The sequence below is a fragment of the Protopterus annectens genome, chromosome 3.part0, assembly GCF_019279795.1.
Source record: "Protopterus annectens isolate FY-2018-M chromosome 3.part0, PAN1.0, whole genome shotgun sequence".
In the NCBI taxonomy this organism is placed as follows: domain Eukaryota; kingdom Metazoa; phylum Chordata; order Ceratodontiformes; family Protopteridae; genus Protopterus; species Protopterus annectens.
This window is the reverse complement of record NC_056731.1, coordinates 114,696,708-114,717,808: the sequence shown is the minus strand read 5'-3', so window position 1 is coordinate 114,717,808 and position 21,101 is coordinate 114,696,708. Positions and strand designations below refer to the sequence as shown.

Below are 21,101 nucleotides of genomic sequence, written 5' to 3'. Positions count from 1 at the left end.
ATAAAAGGAAATAATGATAAATGCCCTCTTGAAGCAACTAATAAGTTAAGTTCTCTTCAGTTTGACTGATCAGCCAAGTCATATAACAGATTTTTGGAAAAGTTTCTTACAAAATAAAAAGAAACTACACTACATACTTTGCATTAAACAAACACAGTATGATCATTTTAGTTCATTGGTATTAGCAGATCACAATGGTAAGCCCCTACCAAATCAGTTTATGTTATAAAAAAAAAAATTATTTATAACAATTAAATGAAGGTGATCAAACAAGTATGCCGGGGTAACAAATGAATAAACCACAAAGAATATTTTCTTATTAGAAGGAAAATACAAAAAAAAATGATATATTAAATGAATGGATCCAAAATACTCCTCAGTTTCAATTTGACAATTAATGTTGCCCATTTACAAAATAAAAAGTACAAAAAAGTTAAATGTTTTTAAAAAGAAAAAGTAAATGGTATGGATGGTCTACCTCTGGAAACATACATAGCATTTGCTGAATGACTAATTTCTTAGTTAATAAAAATATGTAATTTCTTTTCTGTTCCAGGATATAATATTTTCATCTCGGTGAAAGACACTATAATATCACTGATGAAAAAGAATACAAATTTGACAAAATATAGATCACTACCATCTGATTTCAAGTATTGAGCTCATGTTATTAAAATAGTTACTAAGGCTGTGAATATAAATGGTTATAACTGGTTCTCCTATCGTAACGATATTATGAGTTCAAAACATGGATGCCAAGAAATTTGCTCTCGAGGTGAATCTTCGCATCCATATCGAGAATACATAATAATGGGTTATGATTAGTGAGACCAGATAAAACTCCAAGAACTACAAAGAGTTATTATCTACTTCATGTACCACTAGTTACAAAAAAAGACAAAGTGTTTTACCAGCTTTGAAAGCCAGTAAAGCACTTAGCGAATGCTGTCTCACAGACAGAAAATAAACAGAATTGCAGGAAAAAGTCAGGGACAGTTTTTAAATACTGTCCTAATTTAAATAAGTTAATTATAGAGTGATGTCTGTGAACTTTCGCTGATGTATGAGGAAGATATTCAGGGACCATTGGGAGTGAAGGAATGTCACTTTCCTGAAACTGGACTGTAACAATGCTTAGGGGGATGTGTAACAAATGTTATACATACCTGAAAGCACTGTTAGGGTCTGGTTACATGCTACAGAACTGCATAACAGGTTTAGTTTTTGCCAGTTCGGGAGCTCCATGCACTACACCAGAATTGCAGATCAGCTTGAGAAAGTGTGTGTGACTCTTTCAGCTTATCCCGGTTAGGGGTTGCCATAGCGGAACTCCAGTCCCCTAATGTTTGGTAGTGGATTTTTACGTGCCGAGTTACCAGCCCTGACGCACAACCTTCAATGAAGGCATGCCCATTCACGCATGTCTCCACACAGAAGTCGCTCTAGTGAAGAATCGAACGGGACAATGTCTTGCTGGGAGGCGACAATGCTACCGCAGCACCACTACCGCAGATATCAGCTTGAGAAAGTAATCCATCTAAAATTAAATAGTTTTACCCCGGTAGAAAAATATCACAGGCCACATTTTATTATAACTTATGATAGCTGATTGTAAAACAATGTTCTGTAAACAAAACTTTTCATTTATAAGCTATAATGTAATAAATACATTAACTCTATTAAATAGAAAGTTTATGTTAATGTTCTTGAATGTTATCCAGATAAAAAATAGAAAGAGAGAGACAGAGAGAAAGAGATAGACAAAAGCTTCAATTGCATTGAAAAAAAAATAAACTTTTTATCCATAGGCACCATAAGTTCAAACTACACTAACAGTCCTTGTGGGCCATTTTAAGTCTAGCCAATTACTTCACGCGAGAATCAAACCTTGCACCTTGTTTCTGTAAGATAAACACCTTAACCATAGAGTAGAATTAAAGTCTAGTAAGACAGAAATGCCCATTGTCTTTAAAGGCATTTGTTATAGTGATCGGTTCTTTATTCTATAAACTCTTACAGCCCTTAGGCATCTCCATAGGAAATTATTCATTTTCTGTCTTAGGATGATCTTCCACGTTAACTACAAATTACACAGAAAAACAACATTTATTAAAATTCTCATATAATGAAGCAGAATTCCTTCCTGTCTTCAGAGTTAACTGCAGTAACTCTGATAGAATGGTAACAGCCAGGAGTATGGAAAAAATGCAGGAAGATGAGATTATCAAAACACAAAAACTAGGTCTTGTTTATTCCCCTCAAATAATAAGACAACATAATCAAATAAAGTTAAAACTCTGAATTTGGTGCAATCAAAGATTCAAGATCTTAATTATTATTTGTATCCTTATATGGAGCAGCAATCATTATAAAAAATGTTACTGATAATTACTTTCCTCATGTTACAGCTAATGAGTTTATATAAAATGTAATGAATTCGGCATATGAGACATGAGCTACAAGTTATACTTTCATGGAGGGGTGGTGTGAAAAGACTACCATGGAGAACTCAGTCATAACTCTTAACAAAATCAGGGTATGGCATTACCTAACCTGGATTTATATGTCAAAGTAATTATTTTTAAGCATCTAATGGAGTTTCAGTATACTGATTCAGCAAGTAATTTACACATAAAAGAGATGTTGTAATCACATTCTAATAGGTCATTTGAATATTTATGTGTATGTATAGCTAGTCATAATAATGCAGTAAAGGATTTGATTCCCATTAGACATGATCTTAGGATAATAATATAAAAGAACTTTAGCTCCCTGGATAGCTTTTCCCTTGTAGACAATGTCACCTGTGATGAATATTTCTATCATAAATATTCAAAGGTGCCAATTCAATTTCTATTAGAAGGAATTACTAATACTTTAACTTTTTTCATACCAGTTGACCAAATATACAAAGCTTTCCTCATTTTTTAATAAATAAAACGTAACCATATTCAAGAATATCAGCAATCCCAAAGGCATACTTCAGCCAAGAAAATAAACTATTAATCAAGCACACTTAACTGAAAAAAAAAAAAAAACAGTTGAGAGCTCAAAAATAATAGTAATTTATTTAAAGACAACGAGTTAAGAGCTTTCATCCTTGGAAACAGGACTTCATAAGAACTAAATACCATAGTGCACTTTGCAAATTTACATACACATGCCCTATTAGTCAAGCAGTCAGCTTGAACCAATTAATTAACCTAACACATTCCATTAAAATGCAACGTTAAAACTGTAAGTTACATTAAAACAATACAATGTAATTACAAAAGTATGAAAAAATAATAATTCAATATTCATGTAAACACTGCTTTACCTCCCTTTAAGCTTATATTTTACATTTTACTTCATTGTTAAAACATATCCAAATATAATAAATAAGTAAAAAATAAATTAAAAGTAAATTAAAAAAAAATCTTGATTTTATATTCATGTCAAATCCTCTACCAAATATTTTGTTAAAGTAAACCTACAACTTAGCTGCCCTCAATTTTAATATGCTGGTGATGGAACCAGCATCATTCAAACCTGACTTTTCACTTGTGTTTAAGTATATCTGCCAGAGCAACTCCCTGTATTCTAAAGTTTGTTTCCATGGGCCACTTCTAGGGTTTTTAACCACTTGTTGGAAAACAAAAAATAATGTTTCTTATTTCTGTGCAAGTTATACTGTGTCTAAACAAAGCATTTACCTCCTTCTTATTGATAACATTATATTTATGTTCATAAGTCCTTTTCTGTAATGACAACTCAGTCTTACCTATATAAAATGAAAAACAATCACAAAATGCTAGGCAGACTGAAATCTGGTGATATAAAAATTAAGGTGATGTAATCAATAGATATGTGTAAATAAATATATGCTCAGCTGACAGATGCTGTTGTATAAAGGTGAAGGGTAATACATAAGTAGAAACCTCATAGGAAGGTCTTGCCTGCAGTCTAAGGAAGGAGAAAAGGGCCATATGACACAATGTTAGATTTATCTATGAAGCTAGCTAAGCTTGTGTGTATACTTTTTGTACCATATCAAAAACCAATTATGTTTCAAAATGGGAGTAAGCAAAACAGCCCAAATCCTAAATGCCTTATCTGTCCCAAATGGTAAGTGTCTGAGTTTGAGAAGTTAGATGAAGCATGCACCCTGAGAAAAAATGCATAATATCTAAGATAGCTTTGTATCCTACTCAGGAGAAGGAGTAGGGTGGCATGAAATTGTGCACAGCATTAATGAATACATTCTATCTTCATTCAGATAAATGAAGATGGGGTGCAGGGTCTAATACAAGATAAAACAATCCCCTACTCTATAGAAGGAGTAGAGTGGCATGAAATTGTGCACAGCATTAATGAATACATTCTATCTACATTCAGATAAATGAAGATAGGGTGCAGGGTCTAATACAAGATAAAACAATACCCCGGTTACTGAGTTAGGGAAAGGAACAAATGTCATAAAGGAGCTAAGGTGTTCTGTAAACAGAGAACTTATACTGACGCAGTACTCCAGAGACAGATGTTATCAGTACTGGCAAGGTTAAGCAGAATAAACCACTGAGGATCTCAGAAACCATGCTATAAGAAAAGTACCTGGTGTGACCAAGCCCCTCTGACAGCATAGCTACTGGCAGACATAAGACTGAGGGTTAATTTGAAAAAAAGGTGAAGCAGTGTGTTTTTCAAGCATGTCTGGACTTGGTTTCATATAAAGGTCCTCAGAGAAACTGAGAATTCAGCAATTTCGTGATCTCCCCTCCTGGCTGTGAGGTCACAAATTTAAAGTAGTTGAACTCTACAGCCCCAGTGAGAAGTGGGGATTACAAGGACTTAAAGGAATGTAATCTAGCACCTATTTATATAAAGGATGCTTCCAGAAAGTATCATGGAGGAGTCAGGATCTAATTCTGTGCAAGTCAGTTTAATGGAAGAATGAAGGAGTAGACTGATTCAATGCTGCTTTGCAAACAAACAAGCAAAGTGGTCTAGAAGAGTGCAAGTACTGAAAACTTATCTCAATATAACATGAAGTAAGAGGAGGTAGAAAGGTGGTCTATTCTGTAATAAGTATGCCTATAAAAATGTCCCTCATAAGTCTACCTGAGAATTTATCTTATACTAAATAGTGTGGTCACATTAAAAGTAATGTACGATTTGGTTACAATAAATTGAAATTATTATTATAGGGTCTATAATAAATCAGCGAACGCTTAAAAAAGTGAACATTGATTTATCGGCCACATGTAAGTGAAAGCTTACAACCCCGAACACTCTGAATAGCGATTTTTTTTCCCAGGGGAAAAAATTGCTGTTCCTCAAAAAAATAAATAAATAAAAACAAAAACTTCAAAACATTACATAAAGTGGGGGGCTTTGCCCACCACACACCCCATACTTAAATATACCAACTCAGAGATCACACTACAGTGACGAAAATGGCAAAGTAACAGAGGCAGCCAAGCAATTTCTTTCCCATGAAAGAAATCGCTTATATGCTGTTTCACTATTTTACTGTTTCGTGCTTTCAAGTTCGATCAAGATGCATTCGAAGGATTGCATCTTCAATTATATAACAGGAACCCTTATTATACAGGAGGAACGATATGCTATGCTCTCTTACCAGTTTGAAAACTGGGGATACAAGAAGCAAAAGTACTTGAACACTGACCGCCACTACATTTTAACAGTCAAGGTGGCAAAGATCATAGTATGGAACTTTCTAATCAGTCCCTTAAGTTTGCCCATGAGATGGTTCATGGGTTCATAGATAAGCACAAGGCTAGCTGCCCTTGTGGGCCATTTTAAACCTAGCCAATTTCCCTTTCAAATGTGAGAGTCAAACCCTGTACCTTGTGCCTCTGAGGTAAACACCTTAACCATTACGCCAACCCAATTGGTGCTGGCTAATTATGTATATATGTGCATATATATATATGTGCATATATATATATATATATATATATATATATATATATATATATATATACATACAGATATACATATATATATATATATATATATATATATATATATATATATATATATATATATATATATATATATATATATATATATATATATATATATACATACATACACACAGATATATATATATATATATATATATATATATATATATACACACACACACACACACACACACACACACACACACACACACACACACACACACATATATATATTTCCCAAATATGTCCTTTTAAAGACTGGAAGAGGAGCAGAGAAGAGTGAAAGATTTTTTTTTTTAGAAATAGCTCTCCATTAATCTTAATCAGGACAGGAAAGAGGGTGGAAACTCATGAATAAATTCAATCAAACACCCAGGGACAGATTCATTTAGCAATATAGATGAGGCAGCTCCACTGTGAAGGATGCCCGATTCCTACAAAACTCATATCGTCACAAATGTTAACCAACACCAACTCAAAATCGGGGTTGGTGTTGGGAGACCTAATAGGCTGGAGCTCAGAAGGACAGCAAGCTTCCAAAACATATCAGCACTAACATTAATTGAGTTTGCTGCTGAGGGACTCAAGTTCAGAACAGACAGGAATGGATGGCTGGCTATGAGAAAGACAGGAAAATTAATACCAAACTCCAATATCTTGGGTGATGTTAATGGACATGAAGTCAGAATCAAGAAAAACAGCAGACTCCAAGAAGAAGAAGAATGAGGCCAAGAATCTCTCACTTCTTTGTTATCTGATATTTAATAGCCTAGAGGACTGCATCTGTACTTTAAGTGCTAGCCACAAAGTTTGAGAATTCATTTTATGTTCAACTTCTGAGAGACTGGTTGGCTGCAATCACCTGCATTAGAAGCTGAAGTTAAGCGCAAACTTGCAGTAGTGTATTTTAGACTTCTGTTAAGTACAAACATGCAGTTTTAAAAGTACTGTATTTCATTTTTTCTGTTACCTAATTGAGTGTTTCATTGAACAGTGTGCTGTGTGTCTCTCTGCTATAAGAGGGGGTGGTGGTCTTCTCACTTCTTTGTTATCTGATATTTAATAACCTAGAGGGCTGCCTCTGTACTTTAAGTGCAAGCCACAAAGTTTGAGAATTCATTTTATGCTCAACTTCTGAGAGACTGGTTGGCTACAATCACCTGCATTAGACGCTGAAGTTGAGTGCAAACTTGCAGTAGTGTAGTTTAGTCTTCTTTGCAGTTTTAAAAGTACTGTATTTCATTTTTTCTGTTACCTAATTGTGCATTGAATAGTGCTGTGTGTCTCTCTGCAGTTAGTTCCCCACCCACCGTCCCTGTTCTTGTCTTGGTGTTAGTGTTGGTGGCTCTGGAATTGCCTGCCCCTCCTGTAAGTCTGTATTAGAACATTCCTCCTGGGTCCATCTCATTTGCTCACTTAACCGAGTACAGTGAGATTATATTCTGAGTCTAGTGTTCACTCTACTTATTACAGAGAGAAGATATGAGAAGGCCAACCAACTTAGGTTCTTCATTCCTCTCTCCTTGCACTTTACTAACAAAAAAAATTGCACTTTATTCATCTGCTTTTAATGTATTTGTGTTTCCTCCTACTTTATTTTGCTTTTCGTAAAAGTACTCAATTTTATTTATTCTGCTGCAGTTATTACTGCTTGGTAGTAGCCTGATTAAATTGTAACTGTTATTCTAAGTCTTTTGGTTTAAGCACTTGGGCTTCATACAGGTTGTTTTACATTAAGGTTTGTGGTCTGCACTGTTGTGGCAGGACAGGTAGCTTGCATCCTAAGCTGGAAATTGCTGATTGAAGGCTCAGTGTCTGCTATTCTAAAAGTGTATTAGTTCTGGCTTAAGCACTTGGGCTTCAGGCCAGTTATTCTACATTAAGAAGGTTTGCAGTCTATCCTCTTGTGGGAGGAGAGGCTGGATTCTGCCCTTCTGAGCTGGGAATTTCTGGTCACAGGCTTATTGTGCCTGATTATTTGAACTGTTTCTTTCTGAAATTGGTGTGCCTTGTTGCTGTAGCATAGACCAGATTCAGGCCTGCTGAATCTAGCTTTGTTTGTATAACTTGAGCACTGATCCAGGCTATCTTTTTTTGGAGAAAGTTCCCCTGCAATCCTAGTAGCAGGAGTGTGCAGATAGAACTTGTCTGATTGAAGACTGCTGGAACAGGGCTGAGTTTTGAGCTTTTTTCTGGTTAATTGGGTAACTTGTTTAAATCAGTTTGTTCGTTTTCTATTGTTTTATATATATATATATATATATATATATATATATATATATATATATATATATCAATTGCACTTTATTCATCTGCTTTTACTGTATTTGAGTTTCTTCCTACTTTATTACTAGGGGCATTGACTACAACTCTGATCTGAGATATATAACAATAAGTATCCTTTTCTGTGCATTTAAAGTTTTTTTTGCTTGCATCTGCTTTATTTTCTGAAAAAAAAAAAAATATATATATATATATATATATATATATATATATATATATATATATATACACACACACACACACACACACACACACACACACTTGTTTCCCCCCTTTCTAAGCAAGTATAGTCCAGTTTTCAGGTTTGTGCAGAATTCAGGGCTGTGTTACAAATCTCTGTGTTTACACATACCTTACTTGGATAGAAGGAAGTTTCTCTGATCATCTCTGAGAGAAGGGAGCTTTGAGCAGCTTATCTGTCCCTGGAGGAATGGTTTCAGCCCAGACATTATTGGCCATTTTGGGCTAATTTCTATCTCAATCATTTCCCTGCTATAAAAATGCATTTGCCAGGTTTTGTGTGCCGCGCAGCACCAATTAGCTAGAGTACACCTATTCCCGGCTCCACAAAGTCTCCTTTTCAAATTTTTCCTTGGAACTAGACAAACTTTCAACTTAAGCACTCAAGCCATTCATTTCTCAGCCCGGCACTTGTTCAATACTCATAGCAACACTTATAAACCCTAGCACTAGACCCTCCTATACAGTACAGAAGGACAAGGCTCTCTATTCAACCTTACCAGCTATTCAGTAAAACAGTTCACTGTACCTATCCAGGCATGTCCAAAGGGCAGTTTCAGGTGTACTCTCCACTCCAACTGGTGAATCTGGGCATTTTGAGGCAATGTTACTACTGCCTCATGTACACAGACAATCCTCTCCTCCTACCATCAAACATTAATACATGTGAGAGATGCAATTATACAGCCAAAATGGAGGCTAAGCTCTCTCAACCCAAGACTGGATCAGACAGTCAAGAGGAGAAGGGAAATATTTGCATCACACCACCAGTCTCACATAGACCCATTAAACCAGCACCAGCAAAAAACACACATAAATACATGAAAACATACTCTGAGGCTCTAAATAAACATCTGCAAAAGCAACAGAGATCTCCAAAGCAGACATCCAAGCAACCTTCACACCCCAACACAAACCATGAAACACATACTTCACAAAACCAGTGTGCCATGCAATCACAGCCCTTAAGGCAAAATAACATACCCAACATACCTAGTAATAGGTGACTCTACAGTCAGGCACACTGACATCCCACTCACTAGGCTGAATAAGGAGAAGGTTGCTGTTAGCTGCCTGTCGGGTGCCAGGATCCGCCACATAACACAAGCACTCAGGTCACTCCAGAACAAGTGCAAATACGACTGTCATTGTCCATATTGGTGTGAATGACCTGAGCTGTACCTCCCTGGACTACATGAAAAGAGACATGGAAGAGCTCTCCGATCATGTAGCCCAGGCCGGTATGACCCTGACACTGAGTAACATCCTGCCCTCACCAAGAATGATACCACGGTATAAAGAAAAAATTATCAATTTCAATAATTGGCTAAGTTTCTGGTGCCATTCAAAGGGAATCCAGTGTCTGTCCACCTGGGATGACATGCTCGACAAGCCACGCTGCTTTGCTAGAGATGGCTTGCACCTGTCACCCTTAGGCTTTCGAATATTGGCCAAGGCTCTTGCCACCCCCATAGTGCATTTTTAGGCAAGGCTCGAAAGACAAACCCACCTCCGTAAATAGCACAAGTAACAAAAAACTGAGGGTAATGCTACTCAATGCCAGAAGTCTAAACCTCAAAATGCACGCACTCGAGGCACTCCTCAGTACAGAGAAAATCGATATATGTGCAGTAACAGAAACCAGGTTTAAGGCTCCTGAGAGAGCCCCAGCACTATCAGGCTAAAACTTATACCATACATTTCAGCCACAGAACCCGGACCGAAATACAAAAGGTGGAGGCATATCCATATTCATCAAGGATACCCACACCTCCAGGTTAGTGGCACAGCACAATTCTTCAGAGATCATCCATGTGCAACTAACAATGGGCAAAACTGCAGTTCAAACTGTAGCTTGCTACAGATCACCCACCATGTCCCAGAACCCCCATTCTGCATTTCTGGATGCACTGGGAAACACAAAGGTCCTACCAAACATTGTAATATTCAGTGATTTCAATTACCCAAACATTAACTTGGAGAACTACTCAACTACTAACTCCCTTGCCCAACATTTCCTAGAATTTATAAACTCAAACACCCTGGATCAACTGGTTAACACTCCCACCAGAGGTCACAACATATTGTACCTGATCATCACCAACATGGGTGACCAGTGTTCCACACCGGAGGTCAACCACTCACTGGTTAGACCATAAACAAATCACTTTGGATATCCACATTCCATCCCCACCCTTGGACAAGGAAACCACCGTGAAAAACTTTTCAAAAGCAAACTTCACGTTACTTAAGACTGAGGTGGAAATTTTCAAAGCCACCATGCTAAAGGATAATGCTGTCCAAGCTGCAAAATCCTTTACTAATGCATTCTACAGGCACCTACAAGAATTCATGGATCGTGCTATCCCAAGTAAAACCAAGACTCACTCCTCCAAGAAAAGGAAATCAGTCTGGTGGACTCCTGCCATAAACAAGCTATACAATAGAAGGAGGAAACTAATACAGAAAAGAGTGAAATCCCAAGAAGGGAAGACAACCCTAATTAGTATCAGCAAGAAACTACATACCCTCATAAAATCATCCAAGGTGAGCTTCGAAAGAAAAATTGCCAAGGACTCCAAAGATAATCAAAAGGCATTCTTTAGCTATGTCAAGAATCTAAGTGGCAATGCAAAGATCTGCTCGGAGTTAGTGCAGAATGGCACAAAATACACTGAACCGACCAATATCACCAACATCCTGGCAGACAGGTTCAGCTCAAACTTCACCCCCCTCTCACCCCCAAAAGGGCCCATAACCATACCAGAAGAATGTACAGCCCCTGAAATCACAGACACTCAGGTTAAAAAAGCCCTCTCCAAAGCCAAAAACACAGCATCAATGGGACCGGATGGTGTCCCAGGCTGCATCCTACACGAGCTCAAAGACAAACTAACCCCTCGCCTAAAAAACACTGTTCAAACTGAGCCTCTCCACAGGCTACATACCCATAAAGTGGTGCACAGCAACGGTTATTCCTCAAATGTGGAGCCACAACAGACCCTGGGAACTATCGCCCTATAAGCCTGACTAGCTTGGTCTGCAAGGCTATGGAGTGCATCATCATGGAACTCATTAACAGAGACATTGGGAACCTCCAAACATTGGACCCTACCCAGTTCGGCTTTGTTAAGGGAAGATCGTGCCTCCTAAACCTGGTGGACTTTGAGACAGTTACCAAGGCTATAGACGAGGGAAAGGTGGTACACACAGCCTACCTAGACCTCGCAAAGGCCTTCGATACCATTCCCCATTCTGGTATTATAGACAAGCTCACCAGCCTGAACATAAACCCCTACGTCACAAGATGGGTTGCCAACTGGCTCACGGACAGAACCCACGTGGTGAGAGTTGCGGGAGCTATGTCCAACTCTAAACCGGTTACAAGTGCCGTTCCCCAGGGCACAGTCCTAGGACCCTTCCTGTTCAGCATATACTTCTCAGAGGTACAGGCAAGCACAGGAGGACTATGGCTGACCAATTTCGCAGACGACTGCAAACTAGGGGCTATAATTGACTCTCTGGCTGACAAAGACATCCTCCAAAAGGGTCTCACTGAGATGGATACCTGGTGTCAAAATCATGGCCTCAAGCTAAATGCCAAACAGTGCATAGTCATCCCCTTTGGAAAAAACAAAGTACCCACAAACTGCCACATAGGTGGTAGTCCCCTAAATATGGAAGATGTAATTAGGGATCTGGGGACCCAAGTAGACAGTAATCTCTCCTTTGATAATTACATTGCCAAAGTGGCTAGAAAATCCTTCTACGTGGCCCACCTAATCACAAAAGGGTTCGCATCCAGATCAAAAGAGGTCATTGTGCCCCTCTACTCATCACTCATCAGACCCATCATAGAGTACAACACCCCATTTGGGATGTACCTTAGAAGACACCTGCAACAGCTGGAAAGACCACAGAAGTACCTAACCAAGAGGATCATTGGCCTGAAACAGATGCCCTATGCAGCTCAACTGAAGAAACTCCAGCTGTACTCGGTTGCATATCGCCTACTCAGAGGTGATCTCTGCCTGACATACAAGGCCATGTCCAACCCAGAATTGATGGACATGCTCCACCTAAATAAAACCTTATCCCCTCGAACCACATGCTCTAGGGATCTAAACCTCACCACAACAATAAACAGGACATGCTGGAGGGATAGATTCCTGTCCAAGAGACTTCCCATGCTTTGGAACAAGGTTGCAATCTACATTAGGCAGAGCTCCTCTCTAACACTCTTCAAGAGAAACCTTGACGAGCGGATGGGAAACAGAAAGTTTACCCTGGGGATCACTTCAGTGGCTCTACTGGACAGAGACACAGGGAACTAATCTAAGGGGTCGGCGAAAGCCAACATATTCTGGCTAGGCTTATAAATGCCTTCGGGCAGATAGCCTAGTACCTACCTATGAACCTATGAACCTAATGGAGGAAGGTCAAAACTGTCGTCAACATAGCTTCGAGCTGAAATCTAGCTTTCCAGAAGGTTGACAACTGACCTAGAACTGGGGTCAATGCTCAGATGTATAATGTCCTCAGAAGGTTGATGATCAACCTAGAACCCAAAAATCCTGATCGACCCAGAACCACCTGATCTCAGCATACAGAAAGGCTTCAATAGGAAGTAAGAATTCAACATTCCTTATGACAAACATATGGCCCAGAGATTAAGACATTTTAAGAGATAGCCACAACTGACACTAAAGATGAAACAGGTCTAGTAAGAGGGTCAGCTGAGAAGAACTGGTTCACTGGTACTAAAGAAAATTTATGCCGGACAATTTCAAAGGTGCTCATTCCAAGCAAAACAATAATAATGTCTAAAAAAACTCAGAAGTAAGTATTTATACCTGGAAAGTATGACTCCTTAAAACCCTGTCCATGTTAGAGGAGTCAACCATATCCATAAAAGGAAAAACTAACAACAAAACCAAAACAGGACTGGTGGGAGTGCCAAAATAAGAAACTGGCACAACTGAGCAAAAAAAAAAAAAAACGTGTACATGGAAAATCTTTTCAACTAAAACCCAGAGACAAGCAATCTGCCTTAAGTCAAAAACTAAAAAACTCACAAAAATACATCCTTTGTACATACTGTGAGAAATATGAATAAGGACCAATAGCTGACACCAAAGCCAAAAACTCTTGGTTCCATCATGTTGCACATTAATGTTCATAAAGGAGTGCTACTAAATGGACTACCCCTGATACAGCATCAACCCTGAATCTTTAAACAGAAATTCTATCTTAGGGACCAGTATGTTGGACTGCCCCCAGCTCTATAACTATGGTAAGTTATCATTTGTAACTTTTCAACGGTTATATAAATGCTTTTAGCCATTGCTCAGCTACTTGTGGTGGGGTGGAGCACATTACAGAGTAGGGTCATTTGAGACAGGCTGACGTTTACCATACTTTTAAAAGTTAAAACTCTCCACTGTTAGAGCTGATGAAATCTTCAGATAAAACCACTTATTTAAGATAAAAGCAATGCCTCGGATGTAGCCTTTTTTTGTATGGGACTAAGTAAAGGTAGATTATTTGCTAAGCTCTTCTGCATTTATTTGGTTTTGGCCTGCTGAGATCTGTATTAACAGGCACTGCACCTAAGTATTGACAAGGGGATTATTTTCTACCATTAAGGTCTTAAAGAGACTGAGATTGAGGTTAGTGCCAACTTGGAGATGCACCCTTTTGCTGATCTATTTAAAGGCAGGGACCTACAGGGTGCCGAAATCTACAGACCCATCTCTATCCTTATCCCACTATTAAGAGTATTTGAAAAAGTGATGCACATTCAACTGATAAACCATCTTGCTTCTCACAACAAACTAAGCAAAACTCAACATGCATTTCACCATGGCCATAGCACTCAAGCTGCAGTGGTTGAGACAATGGACTATATCATATCTGAGTGTGACACAGGCAAAGTCACTGCTTCTCTTTTCCTAGACTTCACAAAAACATTTGATGTACTCAGTCACGGATTACCTCAACAAAGGCTAGACTCTTTAGACTGCATTAGTTTACCTCAAAGAGCATCCTTGGTCCATTGGTATTCTCTACTTCTTACTAAAGACATGTGTGTTCCTATCAGTGACCTGAAATTGGTATAATATACAGATGACTCCACTATCACCTATAGTGTACCAGACTTGTCTGAAATAACTTCACCTGTACAGTAATCAAATAACTCACTTATAATATAGCTCTAGGAATCAAAACTGATAATTAATGAAAAGAAAACAAAGCTTTTTGATTTTTAGGCAAAAGGATATAAATATTCATTTGCCCATGTTTATAAACAATACTGCCATTCAGATTGTGGAACACTACAAACAGCTGTGTGTCACAATAGAAAATAACTTCTTCACATCATTCTAACAACATAGTGCTAAATATTCACAAAAGACTTAAAACACTATATATCTCTACAGTCAAGAATGACCTTGGCCAATGCACCACATATACTAAAACTTCTTTATAAAATTCTAGCCACTGGCAACCTGAGAAAGGCAAATTTCCAGAAACTGGAACCCACATATTACAAAATAACAATATTTGATGCACAACTTTTGGATAGTTTACATATATGAAATAAGATAGGTTGGATATCCTTGTCAAATTAAATTAACTACATCCATACTATTTTCACTCTCAGTGACATGCATAACTGCAAATGCTCCTACCTGCCTTGTCTTCTACAGAAATACATAACTGACAGGCTTCTAAGATCATCCACCCAAATTCTACAGGTGGTTAAGAAAGCATCATCAAAGATAGGTGGCTGAGCCTCTATCTACTTTATAACTTCAACGAGGAACTCACTACCCCAACAACTGCATGACACTGGCAACTTTATATTTTTCAAAAGCTCAACAACTCTCACTACAACACTATCTTGTCCTAATAATGTCTCTTTCTGTCTTAATTCCTATTCCACATTTTATCTTAACAAATTCATACAATGCCAATACAATTACTTCCCTTCTTTATCTCTACTGTTTACATTTCGGGTAACAAATTCTACTGCATATTTTATCATCTTTAACATACCTTTGCATCTTATTTCATTCCTCGTCTATTTCTACATTGCCTTCCGGACATTTTTTATTTATACACATTTGATTACTTGCTAACCCTGATTTACTCTAAATCTTACCTGACCATGTAACCAGTACTATTTCATTCTGCTCGTAATCGGGATCCACCTTCCTTAGCTCTCTCTCCATGCCTACCCATCACCCTTAACTTTTACTTCTTTTCCTCTTTATACAAATTACATAACTTCCTACAACTGTACTTCTTGGCTATCATATCTATTTTTACTAATCTTAAACTGCTATATAAACTATTAAAGTAGTGTATTTTTTTTGTTTTGAATTTATTTTATTTTATTTCATTATTTATTTGAGTTAACAGGTTTTGTATTTTTTTATGTATGTTCTGTCTTTGTAACCTAGTCAACAAAAATGTAAATAAATATTATAAAATAAAATTTGTTTAGTTTAATTTTTTTGTAGAATTGTTTAGTTTAAATTTTGTAGAATTGTTTAGTTTAATTTTTCTATAATTATTTAATATACAAATTTATTATTACAACTGTTCAGTAGACCAATACTACCTCTGTATTGTGATTATTACTGGTTCTGAACATTGTTAACTTTGTCATTATTCCTGTTTGGAGCTTTTCTCCCCTGGCCTCTACTGAAAATGGACATATATCCAGCTAGACTAGCCCGGTCAACAAATGGAAAATAAAATAAAAAAATAAAATAAATAAATAAATATACCTACCTTCAAATCCTAGCAAATTACATGAAATGAAAAAAAAATACATCTCTACTGATGTCTCTCCATATCTTTACAAGCAAGCATTTACCTACAGTAAAGTAACATGAAGAATAAATGTTCTTTTCACATTTCCAAATACAATTAAAGCTACAGAACTTCATTTTTCCTATGTCAAGTTTGTCCATTGCGCCCATCACTCATCAAGGTATATTCTGCCTTCACTCTTGCCTATTTGTTCTCTGCAGATGTCCTCTTTGAATCCCCTATCATACACTCATCTATTTTTTCACATTACCTTTCTGTCCTTTATTCTTTGGAGTACTGGAGAAAAAGTTATATGAAAGTCTAAGAGCCACAGCCAAAAGAATCATGGGTGCCTTTTGCCCAGCCAATGGAGCCACAGTGGAAGCTTGAAGTTTCTCTTCTAACAACAGTAGCCTCACAAGAATGCATATATTTCTGCACATGGCCTCAGTTCTACCTACACAGTGTCACCATGCCACCTGGTATGTAAGTGCATACTGGCCCTTTGCACTGCTTGTCTTACAACCCTCCCCCCAGCCTAGACTTGGCATCACTATTGCAGCAGGACAAGCTGCAATCCTCACCCAGGATAGACAAATCAGCAACAGCTGCTCATTCTCACCCTTACTCACCAGCTCACCCTGTGCCAGGTAGGTAACTGATTCTAAGTCATTGCAGTCACAGTCTGGGCTTTTATCCTAGGCACAATGCAGCCAACTAAAGCTAAAGAAGTTCATGTGTTTAGACATACTTGCAAGCATTAGAAAACAACAACTGTATTTACTGGTAGCATTTTCCACCACACGGTTGCCTACAAGATAGTTTACAGTACAATTTAATCAGAAATCAGAAGCCATCCACATGTGAGTGGTAGAAGTGGGAATATAAAGAAAAGAGAGTGACAGGAAGGAGAACCAACACCAGCTGGAATAGGCTGGGGGTGGGAGTATGGAAACAAAACGAAGAGTGCAGACCATGAACTGTAAAGTAGAAAAATTAAGTAACATGTCCATAACCGGATATTAATAAATGCTAACAAGGAATATAACTGCTGCTTACATAATACAGCATCTGCTGATCTGTTCAGTTTTAAAAGGCAGACTCTACATCTAGCAGTATTCTACAGCTTGTAAGATTATTTGTTTTTTTACTGACATGAGCTGCAGATTACAAAGAACCTACAAGAAATGCACACATAGTCTGGCTCAATGGCACAAAGAGACAGAGCCCTAACTGTGACCCAACTGATCGGGTGGGGGTCAATTAGTGGCTCCAGTTATGGAGCAGCCAAGCAACAAAGGAAAGGAGTGAAGGGATGTGGCCTATTTGCCTGTCCTGGGGGTGGGAAGGCCGATGTGAACGCAAGGGTTCACAGATAAAGTATAATATCCCTAATGGGGAAAACCACCTCTAATGCTTTGGGGGTCAATGGGTGGTGCTGCCAGATGATTATATCCTAACATTCACTACATACAACCCAATGCACTTCCCCTCCCCTTGTGCTGCCAAGTGTTTGCTGGGATACAGAACTGAAAAAATGCAAAATAAAACTCTTGAATCGCCGATGATGCCTATCTGACTGATGGTTCCACTTAGTTGAATCTTGCTGTTGGTGAAGAGGGAATTAGTGGCTCAGCTGGTGGAGACAGGACTGTTGAACAGTATAATGTACAAAAAAAAGGAAATGCACAGCCATCTTAATTTCACAGATTCTAACTGCACCACAACCCTCACCAGGATGGGCAGTTTAGAACTGGAGGAATAACTTCTAAATGTGTTTTTTAATTAATATATACAATTAATTAGCATGCTGTTTATAAACCCAACATTTTCAAAATATATGTTATTCTGATATTATATGAAACAGATATTGCCATTTAGAGGATGCTTATTCAAGCAAAAGCAAACATATTTTTTTTAATCTGAAATCATAATTAAGGCCACTAGCCTAAAAGTTTTTTTTCACAAATTTGTTCAGAATTTTTGCCATTAAAACTGCAAGATGACAAATCAATATCTTGATCTTTCATGAGTCAGTGGGATGGGAAATAAGTGTTTGCTACAGATAGAAAACTATGAATAGCAGGAATGTGTGCACTTAGCTGCAAGCAAGAAATATCTAAATTTATCATTGCTGGACTGCCTACTGCTGAATTTCTTCCACTAATCAAGCCCAGTTATGACTAATACACATGCTTTAAAAAAGGCTTGATTTGCCTTAGCATTTAACAACATCCTTAGCTTGCCATAACTGTTTACATTCACATTACTAAAAGATATAGTAGATGACGTCAGCAGCGACTCTCTCCTCAAGACTGATTATAAAAAGCCTGTACTGATATTTACACACATCCTCTGCTCTACTTGGTATTGATACTGAATGAGGAATACAATGCAGTAACATTCCTCTTCTCTTTTTGAAGCCTACATTACCAAAAGGAAAAGCAAATTAACAAACAAACCTGCATTATTTTTTTAAATTAAACAATCACTTTAATAGAAAGTCAGTCTTTGTCAAGAAATGGCTCTAAACTGTAGGACTCCAGAATCATTTAACTGGGTATTACTTTAATTTCAGGATTAAAAGAAGGCAAATCACATTGCTGCATTTTCTCTCCCAAGCTTACAGTCAATTGATAAGAAAACTGGAAAGGACACACAAATGATAGGTGCCCATGTACCTCATTTCCACCCCCTAGGAAATGTACGTACTTACCTGTGAGTACAAAAACATTGGGTTTCTGGTCCCACTAGCTTGCAGTCCATCCCTGTTGGTGATGTCCAACTAACAAACAATCTGTTTTTCTGTCGGATTGGCAACATTTTTTTCTTGTACTGCTCATACTCTTCTGGAGTAAAGAGTTTTCCGCCATCATCTTCACCTACAATTCTATACAAAAAAAAAGATTACAGTTCATCCTGGTTTCTTAAAATTCATTAACATTATCCAAGAACAAGATAATGATTCCAATGCAGGATTCCTAATAAAAACTTCTGATAATTTTGTTCATTTGTAATGTAAATAGTTAAAATCTCTTGGCAGCCATGCCATTTTAGGTCATTAAACTTACCAGAAATAGATTTGCAACGGTTGTGACAACTATAACACTGCCATTTTAAAGTTCTGAAAGATTCCACAAAAGTTGTCCTTAGTAACATATATATATATATATATATATATATATATATATATATATACATATATATATATACACATATATGTGTGTGTATATGTATATATATATATATATATATATATATATATATATATATATATACACACACACACACACACACACACACACACATATATATATATATATATATATATATATATATATATATATATATATACACACATATAAAATAAAAGTTTACTATTGAAATTCCGAATCTGCTTCTGTCGACCCTTCAGAATGTCAACCCAAAATGCTGAATTCGGAATTTCGAAACAGCAACCAAGGCGAAAATTAATACATCGACATCCGTAGTTCAATATATTCGACATAGCAGGAGGTGGTGTCACTCACCTCCTGCTATGCACATTAATGTACCATTACACTCTACAGTCAATGGTATGTTAATTCTACTATTTGCTCCCCTGCACATTAAATATACCAACTCCAAAATCGCACCGCAGTGAGGAAATGGGCTAATTTCCCTGTTCCTCACTGAACTGCGATCTCCCTGCACAATGTTGAAACCAAATACTCAAACTTTCTGCCGACTTGAAAACTGTCATTTGACCACATGCTGGTCGACCGATGCAGTTTCAAGGTTTTCAATGTAAACCACATACATAAATTATACAGAATTCCAGAAGATGATTGCCTTTTGAGTAAGCCAGAAACCTTCAATAATGCTGCATTTTGTCTTCAGTATATAGATGATTACAAGTTCCCCGCATCTTAATATAGCTTTAGTAATAAAGAGAAAATAAACAAAAATAAAGCTGTTCACATTGTTATGAAAACATCAAGACTCTCCTTAGTCAGCAATACTGTACAATAAAAAAAGATGAAAAAAAAAAAAAAACAATCTAATGCAAGAGATGTGTACCTTACCCATTCCCAGACAATTTTGACCTGAACATCCATCTAGTTTAAACCAACCATCAAAGGGTCACACCTACCTAGGAAAAAATTTTTGGTCTTATGCGACTTCCAGACACAACACAGTCTGTCAACAAAACTAACATGCGTTCCAGTTCCCTATCCACCCAAGCACATCAATGAATCAGCTCATTCCAAATTAGAAAACATGTTTCTACATTACCAGAGCTGGTGATTGCTACAGAATTCCTATCATCGCTCCAAATCAACAGTTAACTCAAATATAAAGACAATGTACACCCAATACCACACGTGATCATTTATTATGTTTCATTCATTCATTCGTTCCCTCACTCATTAATTAATTCTTTCATTCATTTATTCTCAGATACATCAGTGTCATGGGAAGCAGAAGTCAAGCCTAACATAACAAAAACAAAAGGTAGAGAACTGGTCCTGAATTGGACACTGGTGGATAATTGTGGTGGTGAAGTGATACCTGTTACTGTCAGTAGCTAATTTAACATTACAAGGCTGTAGTTTTTTTGCACATAGAAGGTGAAATGGCTGGTGGGAGTAGGATAATAAGAAAAAATTAGGTTCAAATTGCATTTTAGATAGTTTAAATATGATTCCCTTTCTACCTCACTCTGGTCTCACTATTTAAAGCCTAGCCTTTCCAAATGAACTTAAGTAAAACAAGATAATAATCATGTAAAGTAATTTTGGGCTACAG

General features: G+C 37.3%; 1 protein-coding gene across 1 annotated transcript in view; it reads right to left on the bottom strand.

Moving 5' to 3' along the window:
* FAM221A (family with sequence similarity 221 member A) overlaps positions 1-21,101 on the bottom strand; it is a 414,642-nt gene that overhangs the window by 340,329 nt on the left and 53,212 nt on the right. The window contains exon 2 of the mRNA XM_044064624.1: positions 19,030-19,203. Coding sequence (XP_043920559.1) covers positions 19,030-19,203 — 174 coding nt within the window. The remainder of the gene's footprint in view (positions 1-19,029; positions 19,204-21,101) is intronic.